Here is a 25,433-nt window from a genome sequence, read left to right on the forward strand (position 1 = left end):
AAGTTTTTTTTTGTTTTTTTTTCGGGGGGGGGGGGGGGGGGGGTGGGGGGGTGTGTATATAGGAGTGAGCTTGTCGGTCGGTTCGTTAGTTTTCATGGCCCCTTTCCAACTTAAAATTTGCCAATCTCATGGTTTCCGGACAAAAACTCATGCAGGACACATGTATAGCATCATAAAATACAGGTCACGTTCGACTTAGGCTTCAAACTACCAATTTTTAACGTAGTTATGGCCCTTTTCCAACTTAAAAATTGGCAAACTCCGGACAATAACTCATGAAAGGCTTGACAGATTTAACCTTTAGTCTGCTGGTGGCAAGTGAGTCTGCCTCTGCGACCAATGCAGACCAAGATCACCCTGCACATCCATGCAGGCTGATCGTGGTATGCACTGTTCACTATTCAGTCAGTAAATTTTCAGTGAACATCCCTTTGAATAACAAGTGGGACTGCCCATATTGAATGATAGACCAGTCCATTTTAGAAATATAGCAGGGTAAAGGTTATATAATTTTTGGTACACAGGTGTAACATCATAAAATACAGGTCAAGTTTGACTTTGGCTACAAACCACCAAATGTTTGACGCAGTTATGGCCCCTTTCCAACTTAAAATTTGCCATAATTCTGTGACAAGGCCGTATTGTGGTGGTTTTATTCGTCACTCCTAACACAGTTTTATTGGAAATAGTTTTCTATTTTCCGTTGACTATTTTCATTCAGAAAAATATTTCTTTCATTACATGGATGTATGCAGTAACTTTCGTAATTTACTAGTCTCGAACATTTCTATTTTTCAAACTTTGCAAACTAAAGACTAAGTTAAATTTGTCGAATCATTTTGCCATTTTCGTTAAATGCTTTTGGTAGAAAATTCATTTGACAAAAGAAAAATCTAGGTATATTTACTGTGTATTTCATATAAGATTTATGTGCAATATGTTTAGTTCTAATGTATATACATTTTCCTTTCCTTAACTATGAAAATACTATATAACATTGTATTTGCAGGGTTTTATTAAACTGATGCTAGGCCAGAAAATTATACATGTGTTTAATGTTACCTGACCACTAAAACGGGTAGGTAGGTAGGTAGGCATTTATTTTCTTTTCTTATATTTGTCACGAACAAACTTCAATAATAATGGACCATTAATATTCATGTATATATATTATATATTATACCAGAGTTATATAGCGCCCTTTTCATGATAAACACGTTCAAAGGCGCTTTACATATAGCAAACGCAGCCACACAGGGCGCGGAATACAGACACAGAGCGATCTGAGGGACAGAGTGAGATAAAGCCCCCAGAACAGATAGAGAGAACTCATTTTCGATACAGGCCTAACTTAGCCTAGCTCTTTGTGAATAGACAGTCTGGTTCTTTAACGTGCCCGGTGTATAGCACCGATACACGCGAACCAATACAGGCCTCTTAGTTAGGTGGGAGACACTCAAGAGCATCTCAGAAATTTTCAGTGCCTGGACCGGGATTCGAGCCCCGGATTGACAGTCAAGCGTGTTACCACTAGACCACCGGCCCACCTGTACAATTAACAAGGTAGAAAGAATGCAGTATTTAATACGTTTTTTTTTCATTTAAAATTAGAGTTACTTGTCTCGTCATTCCAATTCATATCAGACAAAAATCATCACAGGTATACATTTGAATCGGAAGTACAAAACTGGTTCAAAACGAAAATGTTGAATTAAGTAAAACGATTACTAAGTAAAATATATAAAAATAAATTATACACATGAAATATTTGCTTCTGTATTAAAACTGGATGTTTATTTTCGGACCAGTACTAGTAAAGAACGATCTTTATTAATATTTGACATGTTTGGCAATTTTGTATTATCCAATCACTATTTCCCTATAGAATGCAAGCAAGAAGAGAAAAAGTAAAACGTATGAGACGCATTTTGTGCGAGTGGCGTTGCGGCGGTATTGCCGAAAGTACAGTATACGTATAAATTCGCGAGTGATATTTATGTTATTTATGTTTAATGTAAATATATATAACAAACAAGACTTGGTCATTTCGCGATTTCTATAGAGAACAAATGCAAGATCATCTTTGAGTTGGTTTCATGAATGATTTTTAAGCAAAGAAACGATATAATTTCACCTATCGTTTTCGTTCCACAGTAGACTAGAGTCTCAGAACGTTAAGCACATACAGTATGGAGTCTACCACACAGGGGTTCCAGTCGCATAGTTTCGATAAAATATTGTCTCGAAACAATATTGTCAATACGTGAAGAATATAATACAAATAATTCAATATCAGTAGAATATATTTTATTCAACAATTGCATTAATTGTTCAATTGATAAATGCAGCAGTGACTTCTAAACTAAATTAAATGAATGGTTCATTTTTTTTAACATGTACCAGTTGGCTTCATAATTACTTCACAGTCTCATGCAGGCTTGAAAAGATAAAAGCTGTCGGAGGACATCAACGCCCGACTTTTCAAGTCTGGCCACTTACACTAAAGTCGAAAATGGTGCACATTTTTAAGCATTTCTTTAAATAGAGTTATACAATAAGTACATTGAATGTCAGTTCATCACAGAGGCTAAGCGTATGAAGTTTCAATCCTTTCACACTAGTGGATACTGAGATACTAGATTACATGCAAAAACTCAATGAAAAATTGCCAAGTCGAAAAAAGGGGATATGTTTGAAAACATATGAAGTAGTGTTCGGAACCTTTGCAATGCAAGTCAGATGATCACATTGGACATGGTGTGAAGTTTCAATCTATTTCCGTCAGTGGGTACTGGGACACCAGCCTACATACAAAAACTCAAGCAAAAATTGAAAAGGAGTCGAAACAGGGGTATAAGTTTTGAAAGAATGCGAAACGGAGTAATGGAGTCAGTGTTGTGCATGTCAGATCATCGCCGAGGACAGGTTTGTTTCAATCCACATCATTTGAACCAGTGTAAAGTTTCGACCCATTCCCAAAGTGGTTAATGAGATACAACCTTACGCAAAATCTCTACGTATTTTTGAATTAGTCTAGATAAAAACCAGCCTTCTCCTGCAAACACCTATTGGGACTGGCCTGATTGAACAATACAGAAGAAAAATTTTGACTAATCGACTGAATAACTATATACATTATGTGAACTAGTGAACACGTGAAGCGGTTTACTGGCTGTAGGTTGGTTGCATTTACAATTGTTTCAAGAAACCAGAAAACAATTTATATTCGTTAAAAAAATAGAACTTTAAAAACCTTACATATGCCCGAATAGCTGCAGACGTTATTGTACGAAAGGAAAAACAATGAACCCACATGAAATTGTTGTCTCAGAGTGCTTTGCTTGTAATTTTATGGAAAGTAACGGAAGGCAGAGTAAGACATTTATCTCGCAATAAATCAGTTTGGTATGGTATCATTTCCCCGCCAATGGAATAATCATAACAATCGGGTTTGTTTCATATCAAAGATAACCAGATTACCATCTGCCTGACCAACATATAACATGGTCTCGTCTTTATCAAAACAGCAACACCGAGGCCGTTTGATTCCTGTGATAGTACCAAGTTCCATTCGCTTTACCGATACTTGTACAATGGTTTCTGAATAATAGTCACATGCAAAAACGATTCCATAGTCTGCTGTACATAGTCCCAATAGGTGTCCAATTCGCGGGTCATGTTTTTCCTTGAAAGTATCCAGTTTCAGGCCTTCAATATCCAGCACGATTAGCTCATTTGCAGTGGAATTTGTAACGTATATTTTCAAACCATCTTCACAAATCTTAAAACGCTCTATGGTTTTTAACGTTGATCTGTCAGAAAAAAGTTCTTGTATCAATTCTCCCGAAAGTGTATACATATATATAGACTGACTGTCACTAATATAGAGGATTTCATCCCGACATTCTATGCCAATACCAGTTTGGCCTATTTTCATACTTCCTTTAATCTCTAAATTATCTTTACTCTCTACAATGAAAATTATGAATTTCTTTTCGACCGAAACTGCTATTTTGTTATTCGATATAATGCACATATCACATGGCTGTTCAGGAACGTTACACACATTCAACACTTCATAATGTCCTAGCAGTTTTAAGCTTTTGTTATTGAATTCTGAAACAATAACTTTACCTGTCGGAGACATGATACAAGAGGATATAAAACAAGACATCTTATCTTGAGGAAGTTTCATCTGCACTTGCATTCGTTTCAACACTCTGTACGCATATCGCAATTCTGTGTTGCGTTGGAAACAGCTGTGAATACATGAAAGAAATTTGTTTCAAACAAGAGATAAAGCGAAGAACTAACTCCAGCTATATACTTTTCACTTTAAAACTAACATACTTCGTCCATTGAAATAATGCCTGTGTTTCTTGACAAATTGATTTTTAAAATATCCACTATTACTGTATATTACACTATAGGAAATATTGTATACATATCTGAAAATGTGATTATCCCTTCTGGTAGCCATGTAATTTATACACATGATCAATTCTCACCATTAGAAAACATAATGTATGTATGCAATAGACATGACATTTCACTTTCACATGTACTGTGTTTTAATCCGGTTTAATTAAGAAAGTAAAAAAACTCCAACCGACCACATGACCTCTGGCAAAGCCATTTCTTGCGCAGATTCCCCTACTTGTACAGAAGGGTAGCATGGTGAAGGCTATCCTGACTAATCTTTAACTTGAATGGATTTGCGTAATCTGCTAGAACCATCTATATTTAGCTTTGAGTCGCGCGAGTACATAAATCAATGTTATGTCTGACATGCCTTTTAAGGCATCGCCCACAGTGGCAGCCATTTGACTCAAAAGTTTACATGCAAATTTTCATAAAATAAAAGATGACTAAGTGGTAACAATAAAGTCAGTAATTTTGTCATAATAATGTTTTAAATATCTATGTGAACATATGCAAGTAAAACGATGTGCATTTCACTACCTGTATTATGCCTTTATTCAATATTTTTCTCTTGCCAAAATGACAAAATTTTGCAATTTTACGTGCAGTCAAACTCAATGTATATTCAATACATTTAAAAGATAATTACAGCCAATTGTAAAGCAGACTGTGAAGAATAAAGTCTAAAGAAATTATTTTGAAATTTTACCTGATTACTGAATTATACACAAAAATCCCAACACCATCAATTTATCCAATTTGTGTTATCTGTTCACACATAATTTACATGTATATAAACAGGTGATATTATAGGACTATGTACAGGTTTACCTGGCTACCTGTGGTCAATAATGCATGTACAAACAACATTTTAAATTAAATTTACATGGGGTTGTCTTTTTGTGTCTTATGCAATAACCAGGAACAATTTTGACAAAAATCCGTAAGAGTTTGCAGTATACATATTGTACTTTGAAATGAACTAAATTTTGTCTTTGTAATATTTTTTATTGGAGTTTGATTGCACGTAAGATTTCAATATTATGGGTAAACTTTCGGTCTAAACGAGACTCAAACATTTTACAAGCGGCATATGTACTATAAAATCATCATATGCTTCTTATGTTGATGATAATTTGACCGGCTGTTACGGCTTTAGTGCAATTTTCAAGAGAAAAATACTTGGCCTGAAAATATGAACTGATACTGATTTGTGACTGTGGCGATGCCTTAAATTTTGTTGTTGGGGTTATCTTTGTATTTTAACAGTCTAGTGGTCTCAAGTCTTCTTCAAATCTTTATGAAACTTTGCCAGAATGTTACCCTTATAAATATCGGAAAAGTTTGTTAATGGGTCATCCAAGTTCAATCAGGTAAATTAATAAGAAACCATATCAACACTGGTGGCTACATTTTCTGTATCATCTTCATAAAACTTTGTCTGTTAATATTCTGGAGACCACATTAAATTATTTTGATTACATTAATCTTTGTTAGAATGTTTGTTTCTATGAAATATAGGACAAGATCAAATTGGATTACCTGAGGTCAACATAGAATGTTTGTCTGTAAAATTTATTTGAAATAATATCACGAAAATACCCCTTTAGTGGCCTTGTTCCAAGTTTGTGCTCGTATTATTCCAGTTAAGCACAATCATGGCTACCAGAGGGGATAACCACATTTTCAGATATGTATACAATGTTTCCTATATGCTAATAGTGGACATTTTAACAATTAATTTATCAAAAAACACAGGCATTATTTCAAAATAACTTCACAGACATTTTCTATGCGCGACCCACTGCCAAAATTGTTCAAGCAATCTGTGGTTGTATTTGTTTCGCTTGCGCTTGAGTTTAAAAATACGCGATACATTTTACGCATCGCACTTATTGGTCTAAACTAAATTTTGCCACATGTATATGGGATCATTTTTCAGTATATTTATTTTATGATCGTTAATCAAACTAAAATAAAGTACCTTTGTATTTGGTCATAGATAAAATCGATCCAATGGACGTTTAATATAATTAAAAAATAATTTATAGCAAAAGAGTGTTTCAACACTTATTTAAGACTGAGTGAAATTATTTGTACGATGTATTACCGCCCGGATGCATAAAAAGTGTTAAAATACGGGTTTGATATAAATTATTCGATTCTAAAATGTCCTTAATCTAAAACAGTAGATAAAATATAGAAGTGCTCTTTCTTGGTCGCAACAAAAACATTGACGTCACCGCACGGTAACGTGGCGTCATTCTATCGTAAGAGTGTTTTAACAGAGAAAAGCATATTAGAATGTTTATTTAAATACAGTTGAGGATTTAGTTTAAGGCCAAAGACGTTTTCCTCATTCAATCTGTATATTCATTCATTTCATTGTTAAGGTAGTAGAGGCGGGGGGGGGGGGGGGGGGGGGGCAGGTTCAAGCCCTACTGTGACCAAATTATTTTCCATTTTTTCTAGTAAGTCTTTACTTCTTTCAAGACTTATGAATGATTTATTGTACAAAAATGAAAAAAAAAATTGATAAGCGATTTCTTGCTGTTCAAAGTGAATTTACTACTTAAACAGAAGGGGTAGAGTTACACATCTTTAAAAATATTGAGTTACATGCGGTAAAAGTTCTCTATTTTGCTTTCATTACATATCGTGGAAGAAATTTAGGTAGGATTTACGTCTGCCCCAATGTTATTTTTGAATGAAGTAAGCAAAATTCAAAACAGAAACACAGGATTCGACCTTATTTTGTTAATGTTGAAGTTAGAATTCTGTATCGTTAAATCCGTTTACTTGAGGAACCCTAGATGAAATGATATTCACATTATTATTTTGTGTTTACCAATAGTTTAATGTTTTTTTTTATTAAAATTAATGGTAAATGAGTTCTCCGCAAACGTTTTGTATAGTGGCCATCACTTTGAAATTTGTCTCTACTTGAGCTAGAGGAGATACCATAAGTTATACAAAATTTAGAAAAAACGGCACGGTAAAAGTTATTAAAAAGTTATTAAAAAATTGCAACACAGTGCGAAACACGGTCATCTTTAAGAATTTACCAAGCAAATGCCATTTTGTAAATATTGCTATTACGCCTCTACTACCTTAAAATCATGTAAATGAGAGATTAGTGGATATTAAGTAATCATGCTTTCTAAGAACAGATTCAGAAAAAAATGCATATTTTCTATATGACATTTCTTCTGATGACGTGATGTTGGTACCCATGGATGCGAAACCAGTCGGGTATTGTGACCTCTGGAATGCTCCGCCTTTTGGGTCTAAAGGTATATGGAAATTAGTATGAAGTAGTATGGGAGGACATTGCACCTTGCTAACAGCCATATGATAAATGCAAAATAGTTAATAATGCAAAATGCTATTAACCAAATGTTTACTATCAAATATTGACCGTAAAACGGTAATTATCACAGGTGTTGCTAAGCAATATGTTAGTACTACCAGTGTATAAATTTAAGCTTACCAACATAGTAATCTTATGTTCTGCTGATACCCTAATGTCCACATGGTAATAAGCACGCGCACTATACACTGCAGAATATCAGTCTTACTGAATACATACTTAGACAGTCTGCGAAATGCTTCAGTCACTGGTGTATTATTGGCAATAAGCACGACATTCTCGCAGTTTTCAGGGAGTTTATTTCGCACATAGGCAAAATCGGTTATGTCTTTGTCTACTACAATCAAGTGTAATGCAGGCTGTTCTTCGCAGCTTGCAAGTTTCAAACTGAAGTATTGAAGTATTTTTACAATACATTCCACGCATTCTGCAGTCAAAGTCTCTTTGCCTTTGACTTTAATTATCTTATATGTATAACTGACATGTCTCATTTGTTCTGCGAAGATGAACTCTATTGTGGCTGGCCACCATGTCGCAACATTTTTAAAAGTTGTAATTTTTAAAGCATGTTCTTTCCATAGTTTTGGAACACTCCTACTATCGAAGAGATTATCATTTACAACGGTCTCTTCTGCATCCACTTCCTCTAAAACAGTAAAGATCTTCGTTGTTTTGTTCTTCTTTGTGGATTTGGATCTGACTAATCCAAGCGTTAACCAGCTCGTTTAGGTGTTTCATACATCCACTCAACAAAAACAAAACTTTTTTACACACAATCTTCTCTGTCCCACGATCCAAATGTTGCAGGCTTTCGATCATCACGGCATAACTCTTATCTAAACTTTGTAACGCATATTTTATTTCACGTGCAGATATCTTGAGAAAGTCCTTGTCAACAATAATGATCAGCAAGTCTAGTTTACCGCTGAAATTGTTAGCCATTTTGTGCGTAATATAGTCTCCACTAAGAATATGTAGAATTATTTAGTTGAGCGTACAGATGGCCTATATATCTAATTATCTATTACGGAAGTGTCAATGGCATTGCTTATTATATTTCTTTACAATTGTCAAAAATAACAGAATAAAATTTAACTTCCTATAGATGTTTAATTGTAATCAATATAATCATTGAACTAGTAGAATAAAAGGGTATCATGTTTTATTGATAGTTGCCAAACAATTTGAACGCAAACGACTATTATCTTTTTATATCTGTCATTGATTTCATAGTTACGTACTGATCATTAGGACAATCCGCAGTTAATTCAGAATTATAAAACCATATTTCATGAGCAGGGAACCTCCGTAACCGAGTTGTTATGGGCGCAGACTTTGAATGAATCACTTGCCCCCAACTGATGCGGGGGTTCGAGGCGTTCAATTCTTTATGTGAGGAAGCCATCTAGCTGGCTTACGGAAGGTCGGTGGTTCTACCCAGGTACCCACCCGCGATAAAATAATGCACGGGGGGGGGGGGGCGGGGGGGGGGGGGGGGGGGGGGGGGGAGAGCTGGAGTCTCCCTCCACCAACACAGCTGGAAAGTAGCCATATGACCTATAATTGTGTCGGTGCGACGTTAAACCAAGCCAAAAATATTTCGGGAGTCAGAAAATAAAGAAAAATGAGATACTCAAGAAAAACATAAAATAACATCTTTCAAACACAATGATAGAAAACAAGATGTTTTATAAAGTATGAGAAAATATTCTTGAACACTGTCAAACGTTTAATAATAAATCCGAGCGCTTTTGACTTTTTAAAAAGCCTTTTACAAGGGTAGCATAAAATGGAAAAAATAATGGCATATTTTCTGCCTACGAAGTTCGACATATATAAATGCTATATATATATTCACATACATATAGCAGGCAAACATAATTCTGGGCACCTGGGTAAAACCACCGCCCTTCAGTAAGTGATATGTATAGCTTCCTAAAATAAAACAAACTCTATGCCCCAAGCGAGGCTCGAACCCAAATCGGTGATGGGCAGGTGTTTTGAAACCATCGGCATTAACCACTCGGCCAAGTAGGAGGCCCTATATTTTTCTTGATAGGGATTTGGTCAACATCTATGGAATGATGAACGTGTTTAGATAGGGCTGCTCAAATTACACGTTATGCTAAATGATATTACAATTTGAATATTGCCAACAGATTAACTTTTCGGTATACAACTACCTTAACGCATGTAGGTTTTTGCTACTTAATAAAATGCAAATAGACCCGCCCGCTTAGCTCAGTGGGTACAGCGTCGGTCTACGGATCGCGGGGTCGCGAGTTCGATCCTCGGGCTGGGCGTATGTTCTCCATGACTATTTGATAAACGACATTGTGTCTGAAATCATAAGTCCTCCACCTCTGATTCATGTTGGGAAGTTGGCAGTTACTTGTGGAGAACAGGTTTGTACTGGTACAAAATCCAGGAACACTGGTAAGGTTAACTGCCCGCCGTTACATGACTGAAATACTGTTGAAAAACGGCGTTAAACCCAAAACAAACAAACAAAATGCAAATACTATTTAACCGACCTCGTATCTATCTCCTGAATAGGCTGACTGTATCTACTTCAAAGTTCATGCATAACGTGGATAACATAGTTTTGCATTTAGTTCTTTTCATTTAATCATTATTAAAAGTCCACACACTCTGTTTTAAGATTTCCTTAAGGTATACTATTTTCCTCTCCTGATAAGAGCCGGTTCTTTTTTTGACAGCTTGCAACTCTTGATAAAAGCAGTACCGCCCGAACCTCCCTGTGCTAATTTCTATAGGTTTTTATATTTATATAGGTTGTTCCCCTTGAAATTAGCCCAATAATCAAAACATTGGTTGATAAAGCAATAGGTTATATTCAATGGTTTATTTCTTTATATGTCTTTTGATGTGAGAATATTTTAGCAGTTATGACAATATACATCTCTTTAATTTGATGTAAAAATATTTGTTCTAACTGAACATTTTCTTGCTTTATTGAACAGAAACCCTTTAGTGTTTAACGGGTTTAACGTCTTTTTAACATTTTTTTCAGTCATATAAACGACGGTGTCTACTTGTAGCAGTGAGCACAATGCCCAACTTTATAATGCTGCCTCACTGGGGGCATAAAAAACTAAATGTTATTATTTAGAATATGTCCATGTTTGGCCTGGTCAAGTATCGTGTTGATGATGTTGAATCAGCTGTGTATTTAAATTGTGCAAAAGAAGTCTGATGAAAGATTCAAGCTACTTGAATATATACATAAAGATATCGAGGCCCGTAGCTTGTTATTTTCTCCCCTTTCTTTTCTAAACATACCTCCTAGATAAACAAGAACAACAAGTACGTTGTACAAGTAGGATAGGCTGGCTAATATCTCTATTTTATTTTACATGCATGATTAAATAACATGTTATGAATTCGGCATTTGACAGAATATTCATGTAAACAACATCAATAGTAATATACTATAAAGTTAACTCATATCCATGATATACTAGCTTTATACGTACTTCTTTCTTGCATACCACACTGGGATTTCTGGTGATTTCACCGGTGCTGGAAAACTCCTTCTTGCGCATCGGACTGGCGTTTCCGGTGATTTTACCCATGCCAGTGTTACATTAAATTTTGATCCCTCTGAAAATTGACCCCATGAGTAATTATTCAATGTTGAGAATTGACCCTGCCAACATTAAATTTTGATCAAAATGTTGAGACCTGATCGGTTGTTAAATTTTGATCAGTAATGGGGTCATTTTTCAACGGTTAGTTAAATTTAAGTTAAACGTCGGAAATCGTCTGTTTGTAGTAGAGAAACGCACTGGAAAGAACCAGAAATTATCGCAGGCATGCTGGTTAGCTTCTTTAAGAATAATTTCACTAGGTCGAGCCCGGGCTCACACTGACAACTTTGCCGAGGTAGGCGAGATCATCTATATGTTGGACAGGGAACTGTTAACGAAAGTGTAACACAATGATTTTCGACAAGTGGGTAGGTGTGGGCACATCGAGACTTCCACGCAAGGAGCACCTTTACCGATCGTAACAAGATCTCTATAAGGTATATGTGTGCGAATTATAGTGATATCTCTGTAACACAAAGATATGTTTTTTACGTTGTAAAGGTATGTCTTTATGCGTCCTAATTCCAGGTTCGAAAAATTAGGATTTCGTTTAACGATTTTGTATAATCTACTGGTTTAATTCATTTATAAAATGTACAGTTATATCTTTTAGATACAGTCTTTTGTAATTCTGTTAAGTAATTGAATGACAGCATGATTTAATAGTTTAATATGGTGTGTATGAATTACTACAAATCGACATGTACCCGTTAAGAATATCATTCCCGTTTGATTCTTTGCTCGTGTTTCATGAACAACTTCAAACAAAAACACCGATGTTGCCGCAATGTATTCGTCACAGTTACTCTTTTATGCCAACAAAAAAAATTAGTTGTGTGTTTTAATTTATGAAAGTCCGGATCCAGGACCGGGCCGAGGGGGCCCATGCCCCCCCCCCCCCCCCCCTCCCGCACACACACACTTGGCTGAGAAGTTACCTTTACTCGTCAAAGAGGCACCCTACTATTTTGGCAAAGGAATAGTTTTTTCTCAAAACTTAGACCTAGAAACGCACCATTTCACACATGTATTTCAAAATGTTTCAGGGGATGAGGCCCCTGACCACCCCAAAACAGAGGGGAGAACCCCTCCATTACCATAAAAGTTTGATAAAAAAATGCACCAGAGAAGGAGAGAGTTCCAAATAAGCTTTCAGCTTCCTACTCAATCCCGTATGCCTTTTTGATATAAGTACATGTTTGTAAATGAATTGTGATTAATAAAATATTACTTAAATTAAATGCATCAGAGGCCACCATTTCATGCCTGTATTTCAAAAATTTCAAGGGGGAGAGCCCTCTGACCCCGCTTACATGAGAGGAGTACATCCACCTATAAATGCACCTGAGGACACCATTTAATACCAGTATTTCAAAAAATTATTATGATAATATCAGAATTTTAAGCAAAACTATATAAAAACAAACGATTTTTTTTCGTAAAATTACCTGATATACGAGGAGTGTTCGATATGAATTGCTTATTGTCCTCTAGCTCGATATCCACGTGGGGCACGATAAAAACCAATACCTACCTATATAGGGTTATTCAATACCTACACAACGGTGTATAAATGTACATGTTAGACTAAGTGTAGGACATAAAATTTGCCATTTGAATACACGCAATCAGTGACCACTGTAGTAAAAATGGTTGGTAGAAGCGTCGACAAGAAAGATGAAATACGGGCTTACATCAAAGCTCGCTCAAAACTTGGTTGTTCTTTGAAGCAGCTGATGACTGAACTTTCTACTGCTTATGGACCTTCTTGTGTGTCTTATGACACAGTTCGGTGGTGGAAAAAGAATTTTGAGTCTGGTGTAGTCCATCAAAAATGCACCGAAATCAGGTAGGCCAAAATCTGCATCTCGTAAAGAAATAGTTTCCAAAATAAAGGAAATCATTGAAGGAGATGCCAGCTTTACAGCTCGTGATATTGCACGAAAGGTAGGCATATCACTATCAACGGTTCACCTTATTTTGAAGAAGCATCTGAAAGTCAGAAAGATTCCTGCTAGATGGGTGCCACATCTGTTGACTGATGAGCAAAACAGGCAACGGGTTAAAGTGGCCAAAAAGCTGCTTCAAATGTTTCCAAAATATGACAAAAAGCAGTTTGCCAATGTCGTCACAGGTGATGAAACCTGGGTCCATTATTTTGAGCCCGTCAGAAAGGTTAGCAATAAGATCTGGGCCACTAAACACAGCAAACGCCCAATAATTGCCAAACGTTCTTTGAGTGCAAAGAAGGTTTTGTATGCAATCTTCTTCTCTGGTGAAGGAGTCGCAATAAAAGTGCCGGTGAAAAAAGGCAAAAGCATCACGGGAAGTACTACAAAGACGTAGTAGTGAAGAAACTGATAAAGTATTATCAGAAACGACGCCCTGCCACTGGTTTTAAACATGCCCGTCTTCTACATGACAATGCCCCCGCTCATACCTCCGCAATAGTTACAGCGTTTTTGAAGAAAGAAAAAGTAACTGTTTTGCCTCACCCCCCCGTATTCCCCAGACCTTGCCCCATGTGATTTCTTTTTGTTTCCGAAATTGAAATCATTCCTTGCTGGGCGGAAATACCAGTCCCGACAGGCACTTGGATCTGCCATTCATCAGTACCTTATTACTGTGCCCAAATCAGCGTACCGTGACGCCTTCAAGAAGTGGATACATCGGCTGAAACTTTGCATTTCTAGCCACGGGGAGTACTTCGAGGGCATGAAATGAGCCCTTTTGGGCTAACATGAAATTTGAAGTCTTTAGATAGAAATAAGCAATTCATTTCGAACATCCCTCGTATTTCATACAGCGCGACAGCAAATAGCTATTTCGTTTTTATCGTTAATAAATGTGAAATATTAAAAGCATATTTAGACTTTCAGAAGATATCATAATCAGAACAGAAAAGTTTTTAATAACTATAAAACGGTAGCATTTTAAAAACATAGAGTGAGCAGTGTTGTCAAACAAAATTAATTTCTGTTTAATTACATATAGCTGCGTTGTACGTATCGAAAGAAGCGTTTACAGTTTATACATTTCAAATAAATCATTGTTCTTAATCTTACTGTGTTGTTTTAGTAATAAAAAGCAGAGTATAGACAGTACATGGAAGTGGCAGATGTTCCCTTGGATCTTTTGAGTGTGTCAGGAAGGGAAACAGCGCGTATCCTTGTGGTTGAATACGTAAAATAATAATATCTGCTGTTTTCATATAGTTTTGCTTAAACTTCTGATATATTCATATCAAAATTGCTAAAGAATTCGAGATATGTTTATCTTCTAGCGGTGCTAAAAGTTTCAGGTTGTAATATTACATGATGAATGCACTACGGGCGTTTTCTTGTGTACGTAACGCCTAAATTTCGCGGTGTTTTGATAACCTATTTCGGTGTACTTTATTTACCTGCTTCCTGCCGTCTGGTTTTATACTGTATATCATCACTTCTGAACTTTCTTATGGTAGCCTTTTCATATACACGCGCTGTATGCCACATAGGTCCCTAACACATGCATAAAAGAATGCTGGCCTAACTTCGAATGTTTATTTTGGAATGTTTTTGATGTGTCCTCTATAAAGTTTTTAGGCCTTTCTATTAGTTTTATTTAGATTAAAGTTTATGCTGTTAAAAATTTGTTAAAGTTTGCTGAAATTGGTAACATTTGATAAAATCAGAGTCGGTCTTTGCCGAAAACAAAAACACAAAGACTCGGATTTCTGACTTTTATTTGACCCTACCAGGGATCTGCCCTGGACGCTAACGTCTCAATACCCCTCGCCTATTTGGTGCAGCCTACCTACGCACCTGGATAGTGTCCATTATTTTCAAGGTGTCTGGTGATGAGTCATTTTCAATGTGATTGAAAAGTTTTAACATATATCTGTAAAATCAAGCTGAGTGTGTCGGTGGGGCGGATCCCATGATCAATCCCCTCTCAGCTTGGGGTTCCGTGTCAGCTAGACATTTACGGAATATGTTTTGATGAAGGTCGAGTTCTCGTCTGATTATGGGAAGAACCATCGACCTTCCGTAAGCCAGGTGGAAGAAAATTCATCCCGAATGAGGCTCGAATAAACATCGATGAGGGGCAAGTGATTTGAAGTCATTGATCTTAACCACTCGGCCACGGAGGTGCCTATCAGGATTGTAACAGTGCCCAGTTGGATGACATTCTTTTTTCAATACATGTGGATTTTCATAGGTCTGTAATTTTATGGCTGTGTAACGTTGCAATGACCCTGGAGGTCAATTTTTAACGTTGTAAAATGACACCTATGTAAATTACCGACGGAGTCTAAATATAACTTACAACCCCTTTACTTGACCGAAAGCTGAACACCAACTGATACGAATGCCTAATATAATATGGATCATGTCAAACCACTCTGTGAAATGAGATAGTATTGCGCTAATTCCGAAACTTTAAGCGGAAATCGTATTGCCAAACAAAAGAATTAGGCTATCCGGTTACCAATAACTACGCCTTTTTCTAGCGACATCCCTTTGTCACAAAACAAAACGCTTAAAGCCATAAAGTGTCCTACTTTCCGCTGGAAGCATGGAATTAAAGGTACCCGATTGAATAATTTCTTCATAATCTGAAAAATTCTGAGAAGGCCTTTTATGTTTCGTTTGACCAAACTAGAGAAATGTTTTCCAAATATTTTGCCAAATTGCTAACCATAAACTGAAATAGTGTCTCCCCTTACGCTAGGCAATTTCTCTCGTTAAATAGGAAAACAAATACTTTCTTTTTGTCATACAATTATGTGTAATAAATAATCCGGTAAGTCCTGTCACTCGAACAAACGGCCCCAAATCGATGAGAGCTTTTATATTTAACATTGAAATATGTCCAGACTGTAGGGGCGTCCTTGGGCGCTTCGTTCTTTTTGTTCTTCTTTGTCCGACCCGAGATAGAATCGCCCTAAGGACACGAACAAGGCCCAAGAACAAATATATAAATAAATATATAATTATGTAAGAAATTATTTAATACCACCGATGTCCGAAGGTCTGTAACCCCCAACCCTCTCTCCCTCCATTTCTCTCTCACACACTATTTCAGAAGAAATGCGTTTGTTTCAAATCTTGTATATCTTATAGTGTAAGAGATTTGGTGCTAATAAAATATTTTGATATTATGGGATTAGATTTATGATTAATTATTAAATACGATATTTTTCAGACGGTTAGTAGGGAAGAAAAGTGTATGTGTGTGTGGGAGGGGGGGGGGGGGATGCATGGACTGACAGGGCAGGGGTGTTGAAATCCACATATTTTTCACTTGTTCACGGACAATTAAAAATCCACTTGAGTTCTTTATTTAGGACAATGAAAAGAAAAGCATATCACAATAACTGTGGTAAAAAATAAGCTGTTAAAATATTTGCCTTTTAAAGTTTATAAAAGTATGAAATCGCGCAAGCAGGGTTCAGGATCTTTTGATGAAAGAAACACTGCCACAGCCCGAAACACTGTCCCCGCAATGGTGCAAAGCCAGATGAATTCAGAGAAAGACTCTTAAAACGTTCGACTTGTTGTGCCCCCCCCCCCCCACCCCCAATGAGTGGTGGGGGCATATAGATTTGGTCTTGTCCGTGCATCCGTGCGTCCGACGTTCGTGACACGCCTAGCTCAAAAAGTATTTGATATAAATTCATGAAACCTTGCATGAGTCTTTATCATGATATGAACTTGCGCACCTCCTATTTTTCGTCTGGCTCAGCCCTCTATTTTTAGAGTTATGGCCCCTGAAATAGTAAAAAATGCACATTATCACCTTGTGACGCGCCTAGCTCAAAAACTATTTGATATAGATTCATGAAACCTTGCATGTTTATTAATCATGATACGAACTTGCGCACCTCCTATTTTTCATTTGGGTCCGCTCCCTATTTTCAGAGTTATGGCCCCTGAAATAGTCAAAAATGCACATTTTCACCTTGTGACACGCCTAGCTCAAAAATTATTTCATATAAATTGATGAAACCTTGCATGAGTCTTTATCATGATATGAACTTGTGCACCTCCTATTTTTCATCTGGCTCCGTCTCTTATTTTTTTTTTTGAGTTATGTCCCCTGAAATAGTCAAAAATGCACATTTTCACCTTGTGACGCACCTAGCTAAGAAAGTATTTCATATAAAGTGATGAAACCTTGCATGAGTCTTTATCATGATATGAACTTGCGCACCTCGTATTTTTCATCTGGCTCCGCCCCCTATTTTTTGAGTTATGTCCCCTGAAATAGTCAAAAATGCACATTTTCACCTTGTTACGCGCCTAGCTCAAAAAGTATTTCATGTACATTCATGAAACCTTGCATGAGTTTTAATCATGATATGAACTTGCGCACCTCCTGTTTTTCATTTGGGTCCGCCCCCTATTTTTAGTGTTATGGCCCCTGAAATAGTCAAAAATGCACATTTTCACCTTGTGACACGCCTAGCTCAAAAAGTATTTCATATAAATTGATGAAACCTTGCACGAGTCTATATCAAGATATGACCCCTGAAATAGTAAAAAAATGCACATTTTCACCCAAGTAGGTGCCTAGCTCAAAAAGTATTTGATGTAAATTGATGAAACCTTGCATGAGTCTTTATCATGATATGAACTTGCGCATCTCCTATTTTTCATGTGGCTCCGCCCCCTTTTTTTGAGTTATGGCCCCTGAAATAGTCAAAAATGCACATTTTCACTTTGTGACGCACCTAGCTAAAAAGTATTTCATATAAATTGATGAAACCTTGCATGAGTCTTTATCATGATATGAACTTGCGCACCTCCTATTTTTCATCTGGGTCCGCCCCCTATTTTTTGAGTTATGGCCCCTGAAATAATCAAAAATGCACATTTTCACCTTGTTACGCGCCTAGCTCAAAAAGTATTTGATATACATTCATGAAGCCTTGCATGAGTCTTAATCATGATACGAACTTGCACACCTCCTATTTTTTTTCATTTTGGGTCTGCCCCCTATTTTTTAGAGTTATGGCCCCTGAAATAGTCAAAAATGCATATTTTCACCTTGTGACGCACCTAGCTAAAGAGTATTTCATATAAATTGATGAAACCTTGCATGAGTCTATATCAAGATATGACCCCTGAAATAGTAAAGAAAATGTACATTTTCACCCAAGTAGGTGCCTAGCTCAAAAAGTATTTGATGTAAATTCATGAAACCTTGCTTGAGTCTTTATCATGATGTGACCTTGCACATTTGGCATTCTTCTTGAGAATCTTAGTGCTTATTACAGAGTTATGGCCCTTGATTTAGACAAAATAGTGGATTTTTTGTTTGTGATGCTCATAGCTCAAAAAGTATATGACCTATAATAATGAATCCTTTTCATAAAATGTTTGTTGAGGCTTTACCCCATTAAGACTGCAAACATTTGAATTATTCCCCCTTATTTGTGACAAATGTACTAGTGGGGGGTGGGGTGGGGGGGGGGGCACCCTGTGTCCTACAGACACATTCTTGTTTAAGTTGTTTACGTTTCGGATTTTTATCATATTCACAGTGCGTGAGACCTAGCCAAAGAACCAATCAGATAATAGAAAGTGATGCTTAAAGACACAGATGTAGGGTTTTTCTTCTAAAACTGCAGCAATCAAGAGGCTCTCAGCAAGTACATCACCGATTTCATACATCAAATTATATTTATCACCTCTATACACTTGAAGCAACACACAGTCTAAATGATAGTTTTTGTTTTCTCATTTTATACCTGAAAAAGTCTGTTGATAAGTAAGGTCTTATTGCAATTTCTGGTACTTTAAAACAGTTAGAAACATAAAACATGCTCGTTTTGAAGACTTCTTTGAGTACATTTTAATGAATTCCAGCGACATAAAGTGACTTGCTGATTGAAATATTTAGTACACAAAACATGTTATCAATACAGGATATTATGGCTATCAAAAGTTTTACGCTCACATTGCATACTAACATAAAAACATGAAAAAAGACAGGGAAATTAACAACATACATCGTCTTTCTGTCATCAAGTTGGCACTGAGTTAGGGTCGCTGAACAGAGTTAGGATTATCCGGGTACATAGTGTATCCTTCTGGCTTACCCGGTAATAAATAAATTTAGAAGTAAGTCAAGAGGTGGGTTCTGTTTTTAATATTAGTTTATTATGCTCTAATAATATTAATAATTCTTTCCAGTATTCTTACACCACAACTTATAGTTCATTCAGAGTTCCTGTTATAATCAAGAAAACCCAAACTGTTACTGTCCATAACACCACAAAGTCCACATATGCACATACAGTTCTCTACAGTGCATTTCTCAGACGTTTTCCTTATCATCTAACGTTGACCGTGATAGAATGATAATTCCATCCTAAAAAGATAAACACATATTTACTAAACATTACTTAGAATTATTCCAAGTAAACAGTTACAATATTTTCATGAATACTGGAATTAACAATATCTCCATGAATACTAAAATATATATGTATTATACAAGAGTTGTCATAGGACAGCTGTGCTCGACTCTCCAACTATTTAATAATCTCGACAATCGAAAATACAGGGTTTGGGAACCCGTGCAATGCGTAACAGCTCATAACAGCGGTCAAGTATGTGAAGTCACAATCAGTTCCCATAACTGGTCAAAAAGACACCAGTTTACATACAAGCATAAACCGAACATTGCTTAGTTGAGCTAATTAAATTACAATACAATTAAATACAGCATTTCAAACAATATACACAACATGTGCTGTACTCTTAAAATATAATAAAATCTTAGTCGTTACTTTTACATGACATTATTCTATACCGTTCTAGTGACCAGTATTCCAGTTAACCGGTAATACAAAACTAGCTCATTATCACCATAAACAGTGTCTTCAGCATTACAAAAGATAAAATATAAAATAATAATACAATCACAAAAGGGAAACAAGTTAGGCTTACCAATTTATGGAAATGAATGGCTTTCACTCACACACAACACAACAATGTCTCTTGTAATTCTCGGCTCTCTCAAGTGATGGTTGTGACAGGTTAGCTGAAAATTAAGATGGTGCACAAAACATAAGATAGGTGAACATTATTACTTTATTAAAGAAGTCAGAAACATTTGCTGCTATTTTGATCATTCGCGAATACATATGACAACTGGATTACAAGTGCCAAATAACAACGCCCTACTTAAATACAAATAAGGTGAAGCCCATTATAAGCAACCGAACAATAAATACAACCATTTTAAACCGATAACTAACCTGTGAACCCTAACTATTTCTCATAATTTACTATAAAATCACTTCTCTTATAAAACATGTCTTCCCTTCTTATAACTGAAATCACGTGACGCCTTTTTCGCGGTTAATATTTACACAAATCTACTAAAATCATCCAAAAGACTTTTAATCACCAAAATTTAATCCGGCTACACAATGCGAACAATGTGCAGATGGATCTAATCTAATGAGTTTGAGTTCCATGAGTAGCCATGTTTCCTGAATTGGATTTTAGCACTCTTGAATACTTCGAAGTAGAATATTTTTGAGCATATCTCACAGTCTTAGATAAAACCACACAAATTTGGTACCATTTTGAAGAGTGAAACATCCACTTTCAATATAATTGTGAATTTTAGATTTACTTTGACGAAAAAAGTGCCACCAAGCAGAGGCAGCAATTTATCCAGTAAAGGATCACCCATATCAGGGATAATCAAAAGATTGTTTATTCTACTTAAAAATACAAATCAATGGTTGATTTGATGTAATAATGGTTTGAACCGGCAAATTTAGATAAATAAATAAGGTTCTGTGCATCAATATTTTGATTTTAGTTTTAGATATAGTTGGTACTATTATGCTTAGAAATACAACTGTGGAAACTAGCGCTATATTCCTTTTACCTAGTATCCCACGTTGAAATGTAAACATATACTGATTCTCACTATATTCTGCCTGGAAATGTTTATTTCTAATACCACAGTCATGTTTTGTCAGAAAAAAACCTATTTTAAATGGATAGAAAAAATGATAAACTAGGTGACCCCTATTGGCAAAAGTGACCTCTTATTGGTGAATCGGACAGGTTTAAATATTTCGTCATAACTTCAGACATAAAAGATAGATTCAAATAAATCAAATATTTGTATGATTGAATGTGAGCAATAGTTTAAAGTGTTAGTACGTTTAGATATTATGAAAGTCTAAACGTTCTTCACCACATGCTAAAGTGTTGATAGTGACCCAATATTGGCGAGTTATATGTACCACCTCCTAATCGGGAGGACCGCGAACAATGCGAGAACAACATTGCGGAATGAGAAGGTACAACTTCAATGTCAAATAAACATTGTAGCGAAATAACCATAACATCAATTTATGACCAAATAAGGTACAAATGTATTATTTGAATGAAACAATAACACTACTTCTGTAGAAATGTTGGTTTACCCCCAAGGTTGTAAACCTCAACTTCTGGTTCCCAGTGTTAGAGCGTTTTGCTCAAGCTACGTGATCCAACTCGACTCAATTTCATACGGGGAATAAATGCCCAAGGATGCCCTAGTTGATCAGTTCGTTAATAAGCATCAAAAGATGTGTAGCTGGGTTTTAACTTCTATTTCTGACCAGTATCTGCAGAGTCAGAGTTATTGCCGATGAATAGTACCTAATGTATTATTAGCTTATGGAGCGCTAGAATGTAAAACTAAACGTTTATTACTTAAAAGTTCTGAAAAAATACAGAAATATTAATCTTTCATCTGTATTTGTAAAAGGCATATTGCGTTAGATTATTGGGATTAGTTTTCAACGTTGAAAAATGACCTGCCTATAGTTGATTATTTTTTCAACGAGGGTCAAATTTTTACTTGTGGGTATTGATCATTAACCGTTGAAAACTGACCCCATGGGTCAGAATTTAATGTTACACCGGCAAAACACATCTGGCACCCCCATGCCAGATGACTCTTGTGTTGTTAATGACAACTAGTGATTCACGCATTGATTATATTTTGTTTATGTAAAATACGAAAAAAAATCAGGTTTCTTTCCGTTCCTTATAGTATATTTCTCGATTCAAAATACGTTATTTTACGGTAAGAACATACCGTTACGCTACAAACGATAAAACAAAAGTGGAAAGTGTTATTTTGCGTCACTGAAACGTCATGACGTCACTTTTGCTTACCGACGTTAATTTCTCGCGCTTTGTGTACATACTATAAGAAAGAGTGCTAAAAAGAAAGTATTTCTGTTTGCTTTATTTATAATACGGTATGCAAGAAATATAAGCTGTCGGAAATAAAAGCTTATACGATACGATTTGCAAGAAAAAATATCAGTCATGTGTTTACAAATCGTGCGTGAGTGTGAGTGAAGATTTAATTTCATAAAAAAAATTATGAAAGTCACTCAATCTTCACTTTCGGGTTACTAAAGTTGCCGGACGGTATAACTGTTCATACTGTTCAAATAAAGACGTCAAAGCATCAGTATTATTCGGAAATAGAATATCAGCTTCCTATGGAGTTAGTAAATAGGGAGTGGAAGTTATTGAATAAAATAACAAAAAAAAAAAAAAAAAAAAAAAAAAAAGCAAGCAAGCAAACAAACAAAAAAAAAAAAACAACAACAAAAAAAAAAAAAAAACAACAACGGATTAACAGAAAAGTGAAGGTTGGAAAGAGCTAATGGCAGAATTTACTTCTCAAATTGGCGTTCAACCAAGAACAGATAAGTAACTGAAGAAATGCTTGGAAAATTGTAAAAAACAAGAGCAAAAATAGACGAGAACGCCTCAGAACAGGTTAACGCGTATATCTACGCGTTTCATTTTCTGTTTGTATGTTTACTATGGTGGCTGATTTAGGACATTTCTTTATGTCGCTTGGCGTGCGAGCTCCTCAAATAACATAAGATTTTTGCCGACAAGGAGTGTGTCTGTATGTAACAATACAATATGGTTAGCTTCCCCGTTACAGAATCAGGAACAAATCTAAATAGCACCATCAAACGTTCAAGTGCAATATTAGTGACAACTAAACAAAGGGGTCGAAAACAACGACTGTTAAAATGATGGGATCACAAAGACTGGCAAGTTAAAAATAATATTCTAGATCTATCAATACGATAGTTATTCCCTGATGAACAAAGATGACTGAAACTGTGTGTTATTATGCAACATATTTACTGCTTAAACGTCACAATTTTTACGTCATTGCGTCAAATGTCATAGTAGCACACAGGAAAAGAAAACCACACAAGACAGGCAACTATTTAGTGAAGATCTTCAAAGATAATCCTTGGTTGGTTGGATTCAACGTCGCACCGACACATGATAGGTCATATGGCGACTTTCCAGCTTTAATGGTGGAGAAAGACCCCAGGTGCCCCTACGTGCATCACGACCGGGCACCTGGGTAGAACCACCGACCTTGATAAGTGTTTGAATCGAAATGATACGTCTCAAACAATGATTTGCTCTTGTATAAAATCATTGACATTGATATTCACAATATTATTGATATCACTCGGAGTGCGCTCCCGACATATAATTAATTTCTTCGCATTTGAACTACAAAAAAGTAACTTTATTTCTACGATATATCATTTTAAGCTTGTGTGAATTTTGAAAAAAATCTACGAGGTATTGTCGTCACTTGATCGTCGGCGTCGTTGGGTTATTTTTTTTGTCTAGGTCCACCTTTTGTCAAAAACTAAGATCCACTTTTTTCTCAAAAACCATTAGATCCATAGATTTGAAAATGTGCACACTTGTTTATCATCATTAGTTGAGTAAGTAGACCAAGAACCATAACTCTAACCTGCATTTTGTCAGAGTTACGACCCTTTTTGTACCTAGAAATTTTGAATTTCTTGGTTTTTTTTTTTTAATTCACTTTTCTTTAATTCTTACTATAGCTTTGAAACCTCATTTAGAAAGTACTTTTATATCAATTAAGGTAAGAAGGCCAAGAACATAACCCTTTTTAACATATTGTCCAGCACTTGCAGAAAAGCGGTGGCACCCACAGGCGGTGCTCTTGTTGTAGTAAATCATTTCCTCATAAAGTTGAATTTAATTCAAATGTATTTTTCGAAATAGAAAAGTCGGTTTAATATTTGCATGCAAGTTTTAATCATTGCCATTATGAAATTTGATTTTATTACATATTGTAACTCAGTTATATAATTCTTGGCAAATTACAATCTGACTGAAGTACTTGATCTTCTAAACGAAGATCTGAGGATGACCTATTCACATTAATCTTTCTGTATGTTTGGACTTCCGATCTTGCTATATTTATTGTCGCAAATCTATTTATTTGAACCAATCAGACGACTCGTTTCAACAAGCATTTGGCTGAACCATCAAGATAGCGTCGAATGTCACAGGGTGAGAAAAATGTGCGGTCAATCCGGGGCTCGAACCCGGGACCCCTCGCTTACAAGGCGAATGCTCTACCGACTGAGCTAACCGGCTGCCTGACACATATTCTCCCTTTACGTGACCAAGTCCGTACCGTGACATATGATACCGGCGCAGTCATGATGTGGGGGTGAGTGAGTGAGTTGGGTTTTACGGCGAATCGACACAAAGTGGTCATATATCGCCGAGAAGAAGTCAAATTGCAAACACCAACTGTAAAGCATAAACATTGATGTAAAAATGTAAAGCATACCTAAAAACATCCATGTAAAAATGTAAAGAACACTATGAATAATGTAAAACGTATCTAAAAACATCCATGTAAAAATGTAAAGCATATCTAAAAACAGTAATGTAAAAATGTATGTACGTCTGTGTTAAAATATCAGCTGCAAACATAATAATATTGCAAGATGTAAATAAAAATAAGTAGTGTTAGATCTTTTGATATATTCCTATCTGCTTTAAAAACGATAAAATATTTCCGACTGTAACGTTGTCAAATAATTCTTTCAAAGATTGAACGTCATAATATGTACTGCGTTGTGTAGCAAAGTCCACACAGTCGATTAAAATATGTTTAATAGTTAGCGGGGTTTGACATGGTAC

At 35.9% G+C, this 25,433-nt stretch overlaps 1 protein-coding gene, 1 long non-coding RNA gene and 1 other non-coding gene across 3 annotated transcripts; all 3 read right to left on the reverse strand.

The window, feature by feature from the left end:
* Positions 1-2,353: 2,353 nt before the first annotated feature.
* On the reverse strand, positions 2,354-8,720 carry LOC123545798 (uncharacterized). Its single transcript, XM_045332105.2, has 2 exons — positions 7,913-8,720; positions 2,354-4,259 (listed from the first exon to the last, which is right to left on the reverse strand). The coding sequence occupies exons 1-2, from the start codon at positions 8,281-8,283 to the stop codon at positions 3,437-3,439; spliced, it is 1,194 nt and encodes a 397-aa protein (XP_045188040.2). The 5' UTR covers positions 8,284-8,720; the 3' UTR covers positions 2,354-3,436.
* A 10,808-nt stretch (positions 8,721-19,528) lies between these two features.
* Positions 19,529-20,726, reverse strand: LOC123532416 (uncharacterized). Its single transcript, XR_008369499.1, has 3 exons — positions 20,654-20,726; positions 20,343-20,436; positions 19,529-19,761 (listed from the first exon to the last, which is right to left on the reverse strand). It is a non-coding gene; the product is annotated as an uncharacterized LOC123532416 (long non-coding RNA).
* Positions 20,727-24,805: 4,079 nt separating this feature from the next.
* Trnat-ugu (transfer RNA threonine (anticodon UGU)) lies at positions 24,806-24,877 on the reverse strand. Its single transcript has one exon. It is a non-coding gene; the product is annotated as a tRNA-Thr (tRNA).
* Positions 24,878-25,433: the final 556 nt, after the last annotated feature.

The sequence above is a fragment of the Mercenaria mercenaria genome, chromosome 1, assembly GCF_021730395.1.
Source record: "Mercenaria mercenaria strain notata chromosome 1, MADL_Memer_1, whole genome shotgun sequence".
In the NCBI taxonomy this organism is placed as follows: Eukaryota; Metazoa; Mollusca; class Bivalvia; order Venerida; family Veneridae; genus Mercenaria; species Mercenaria mercenaria.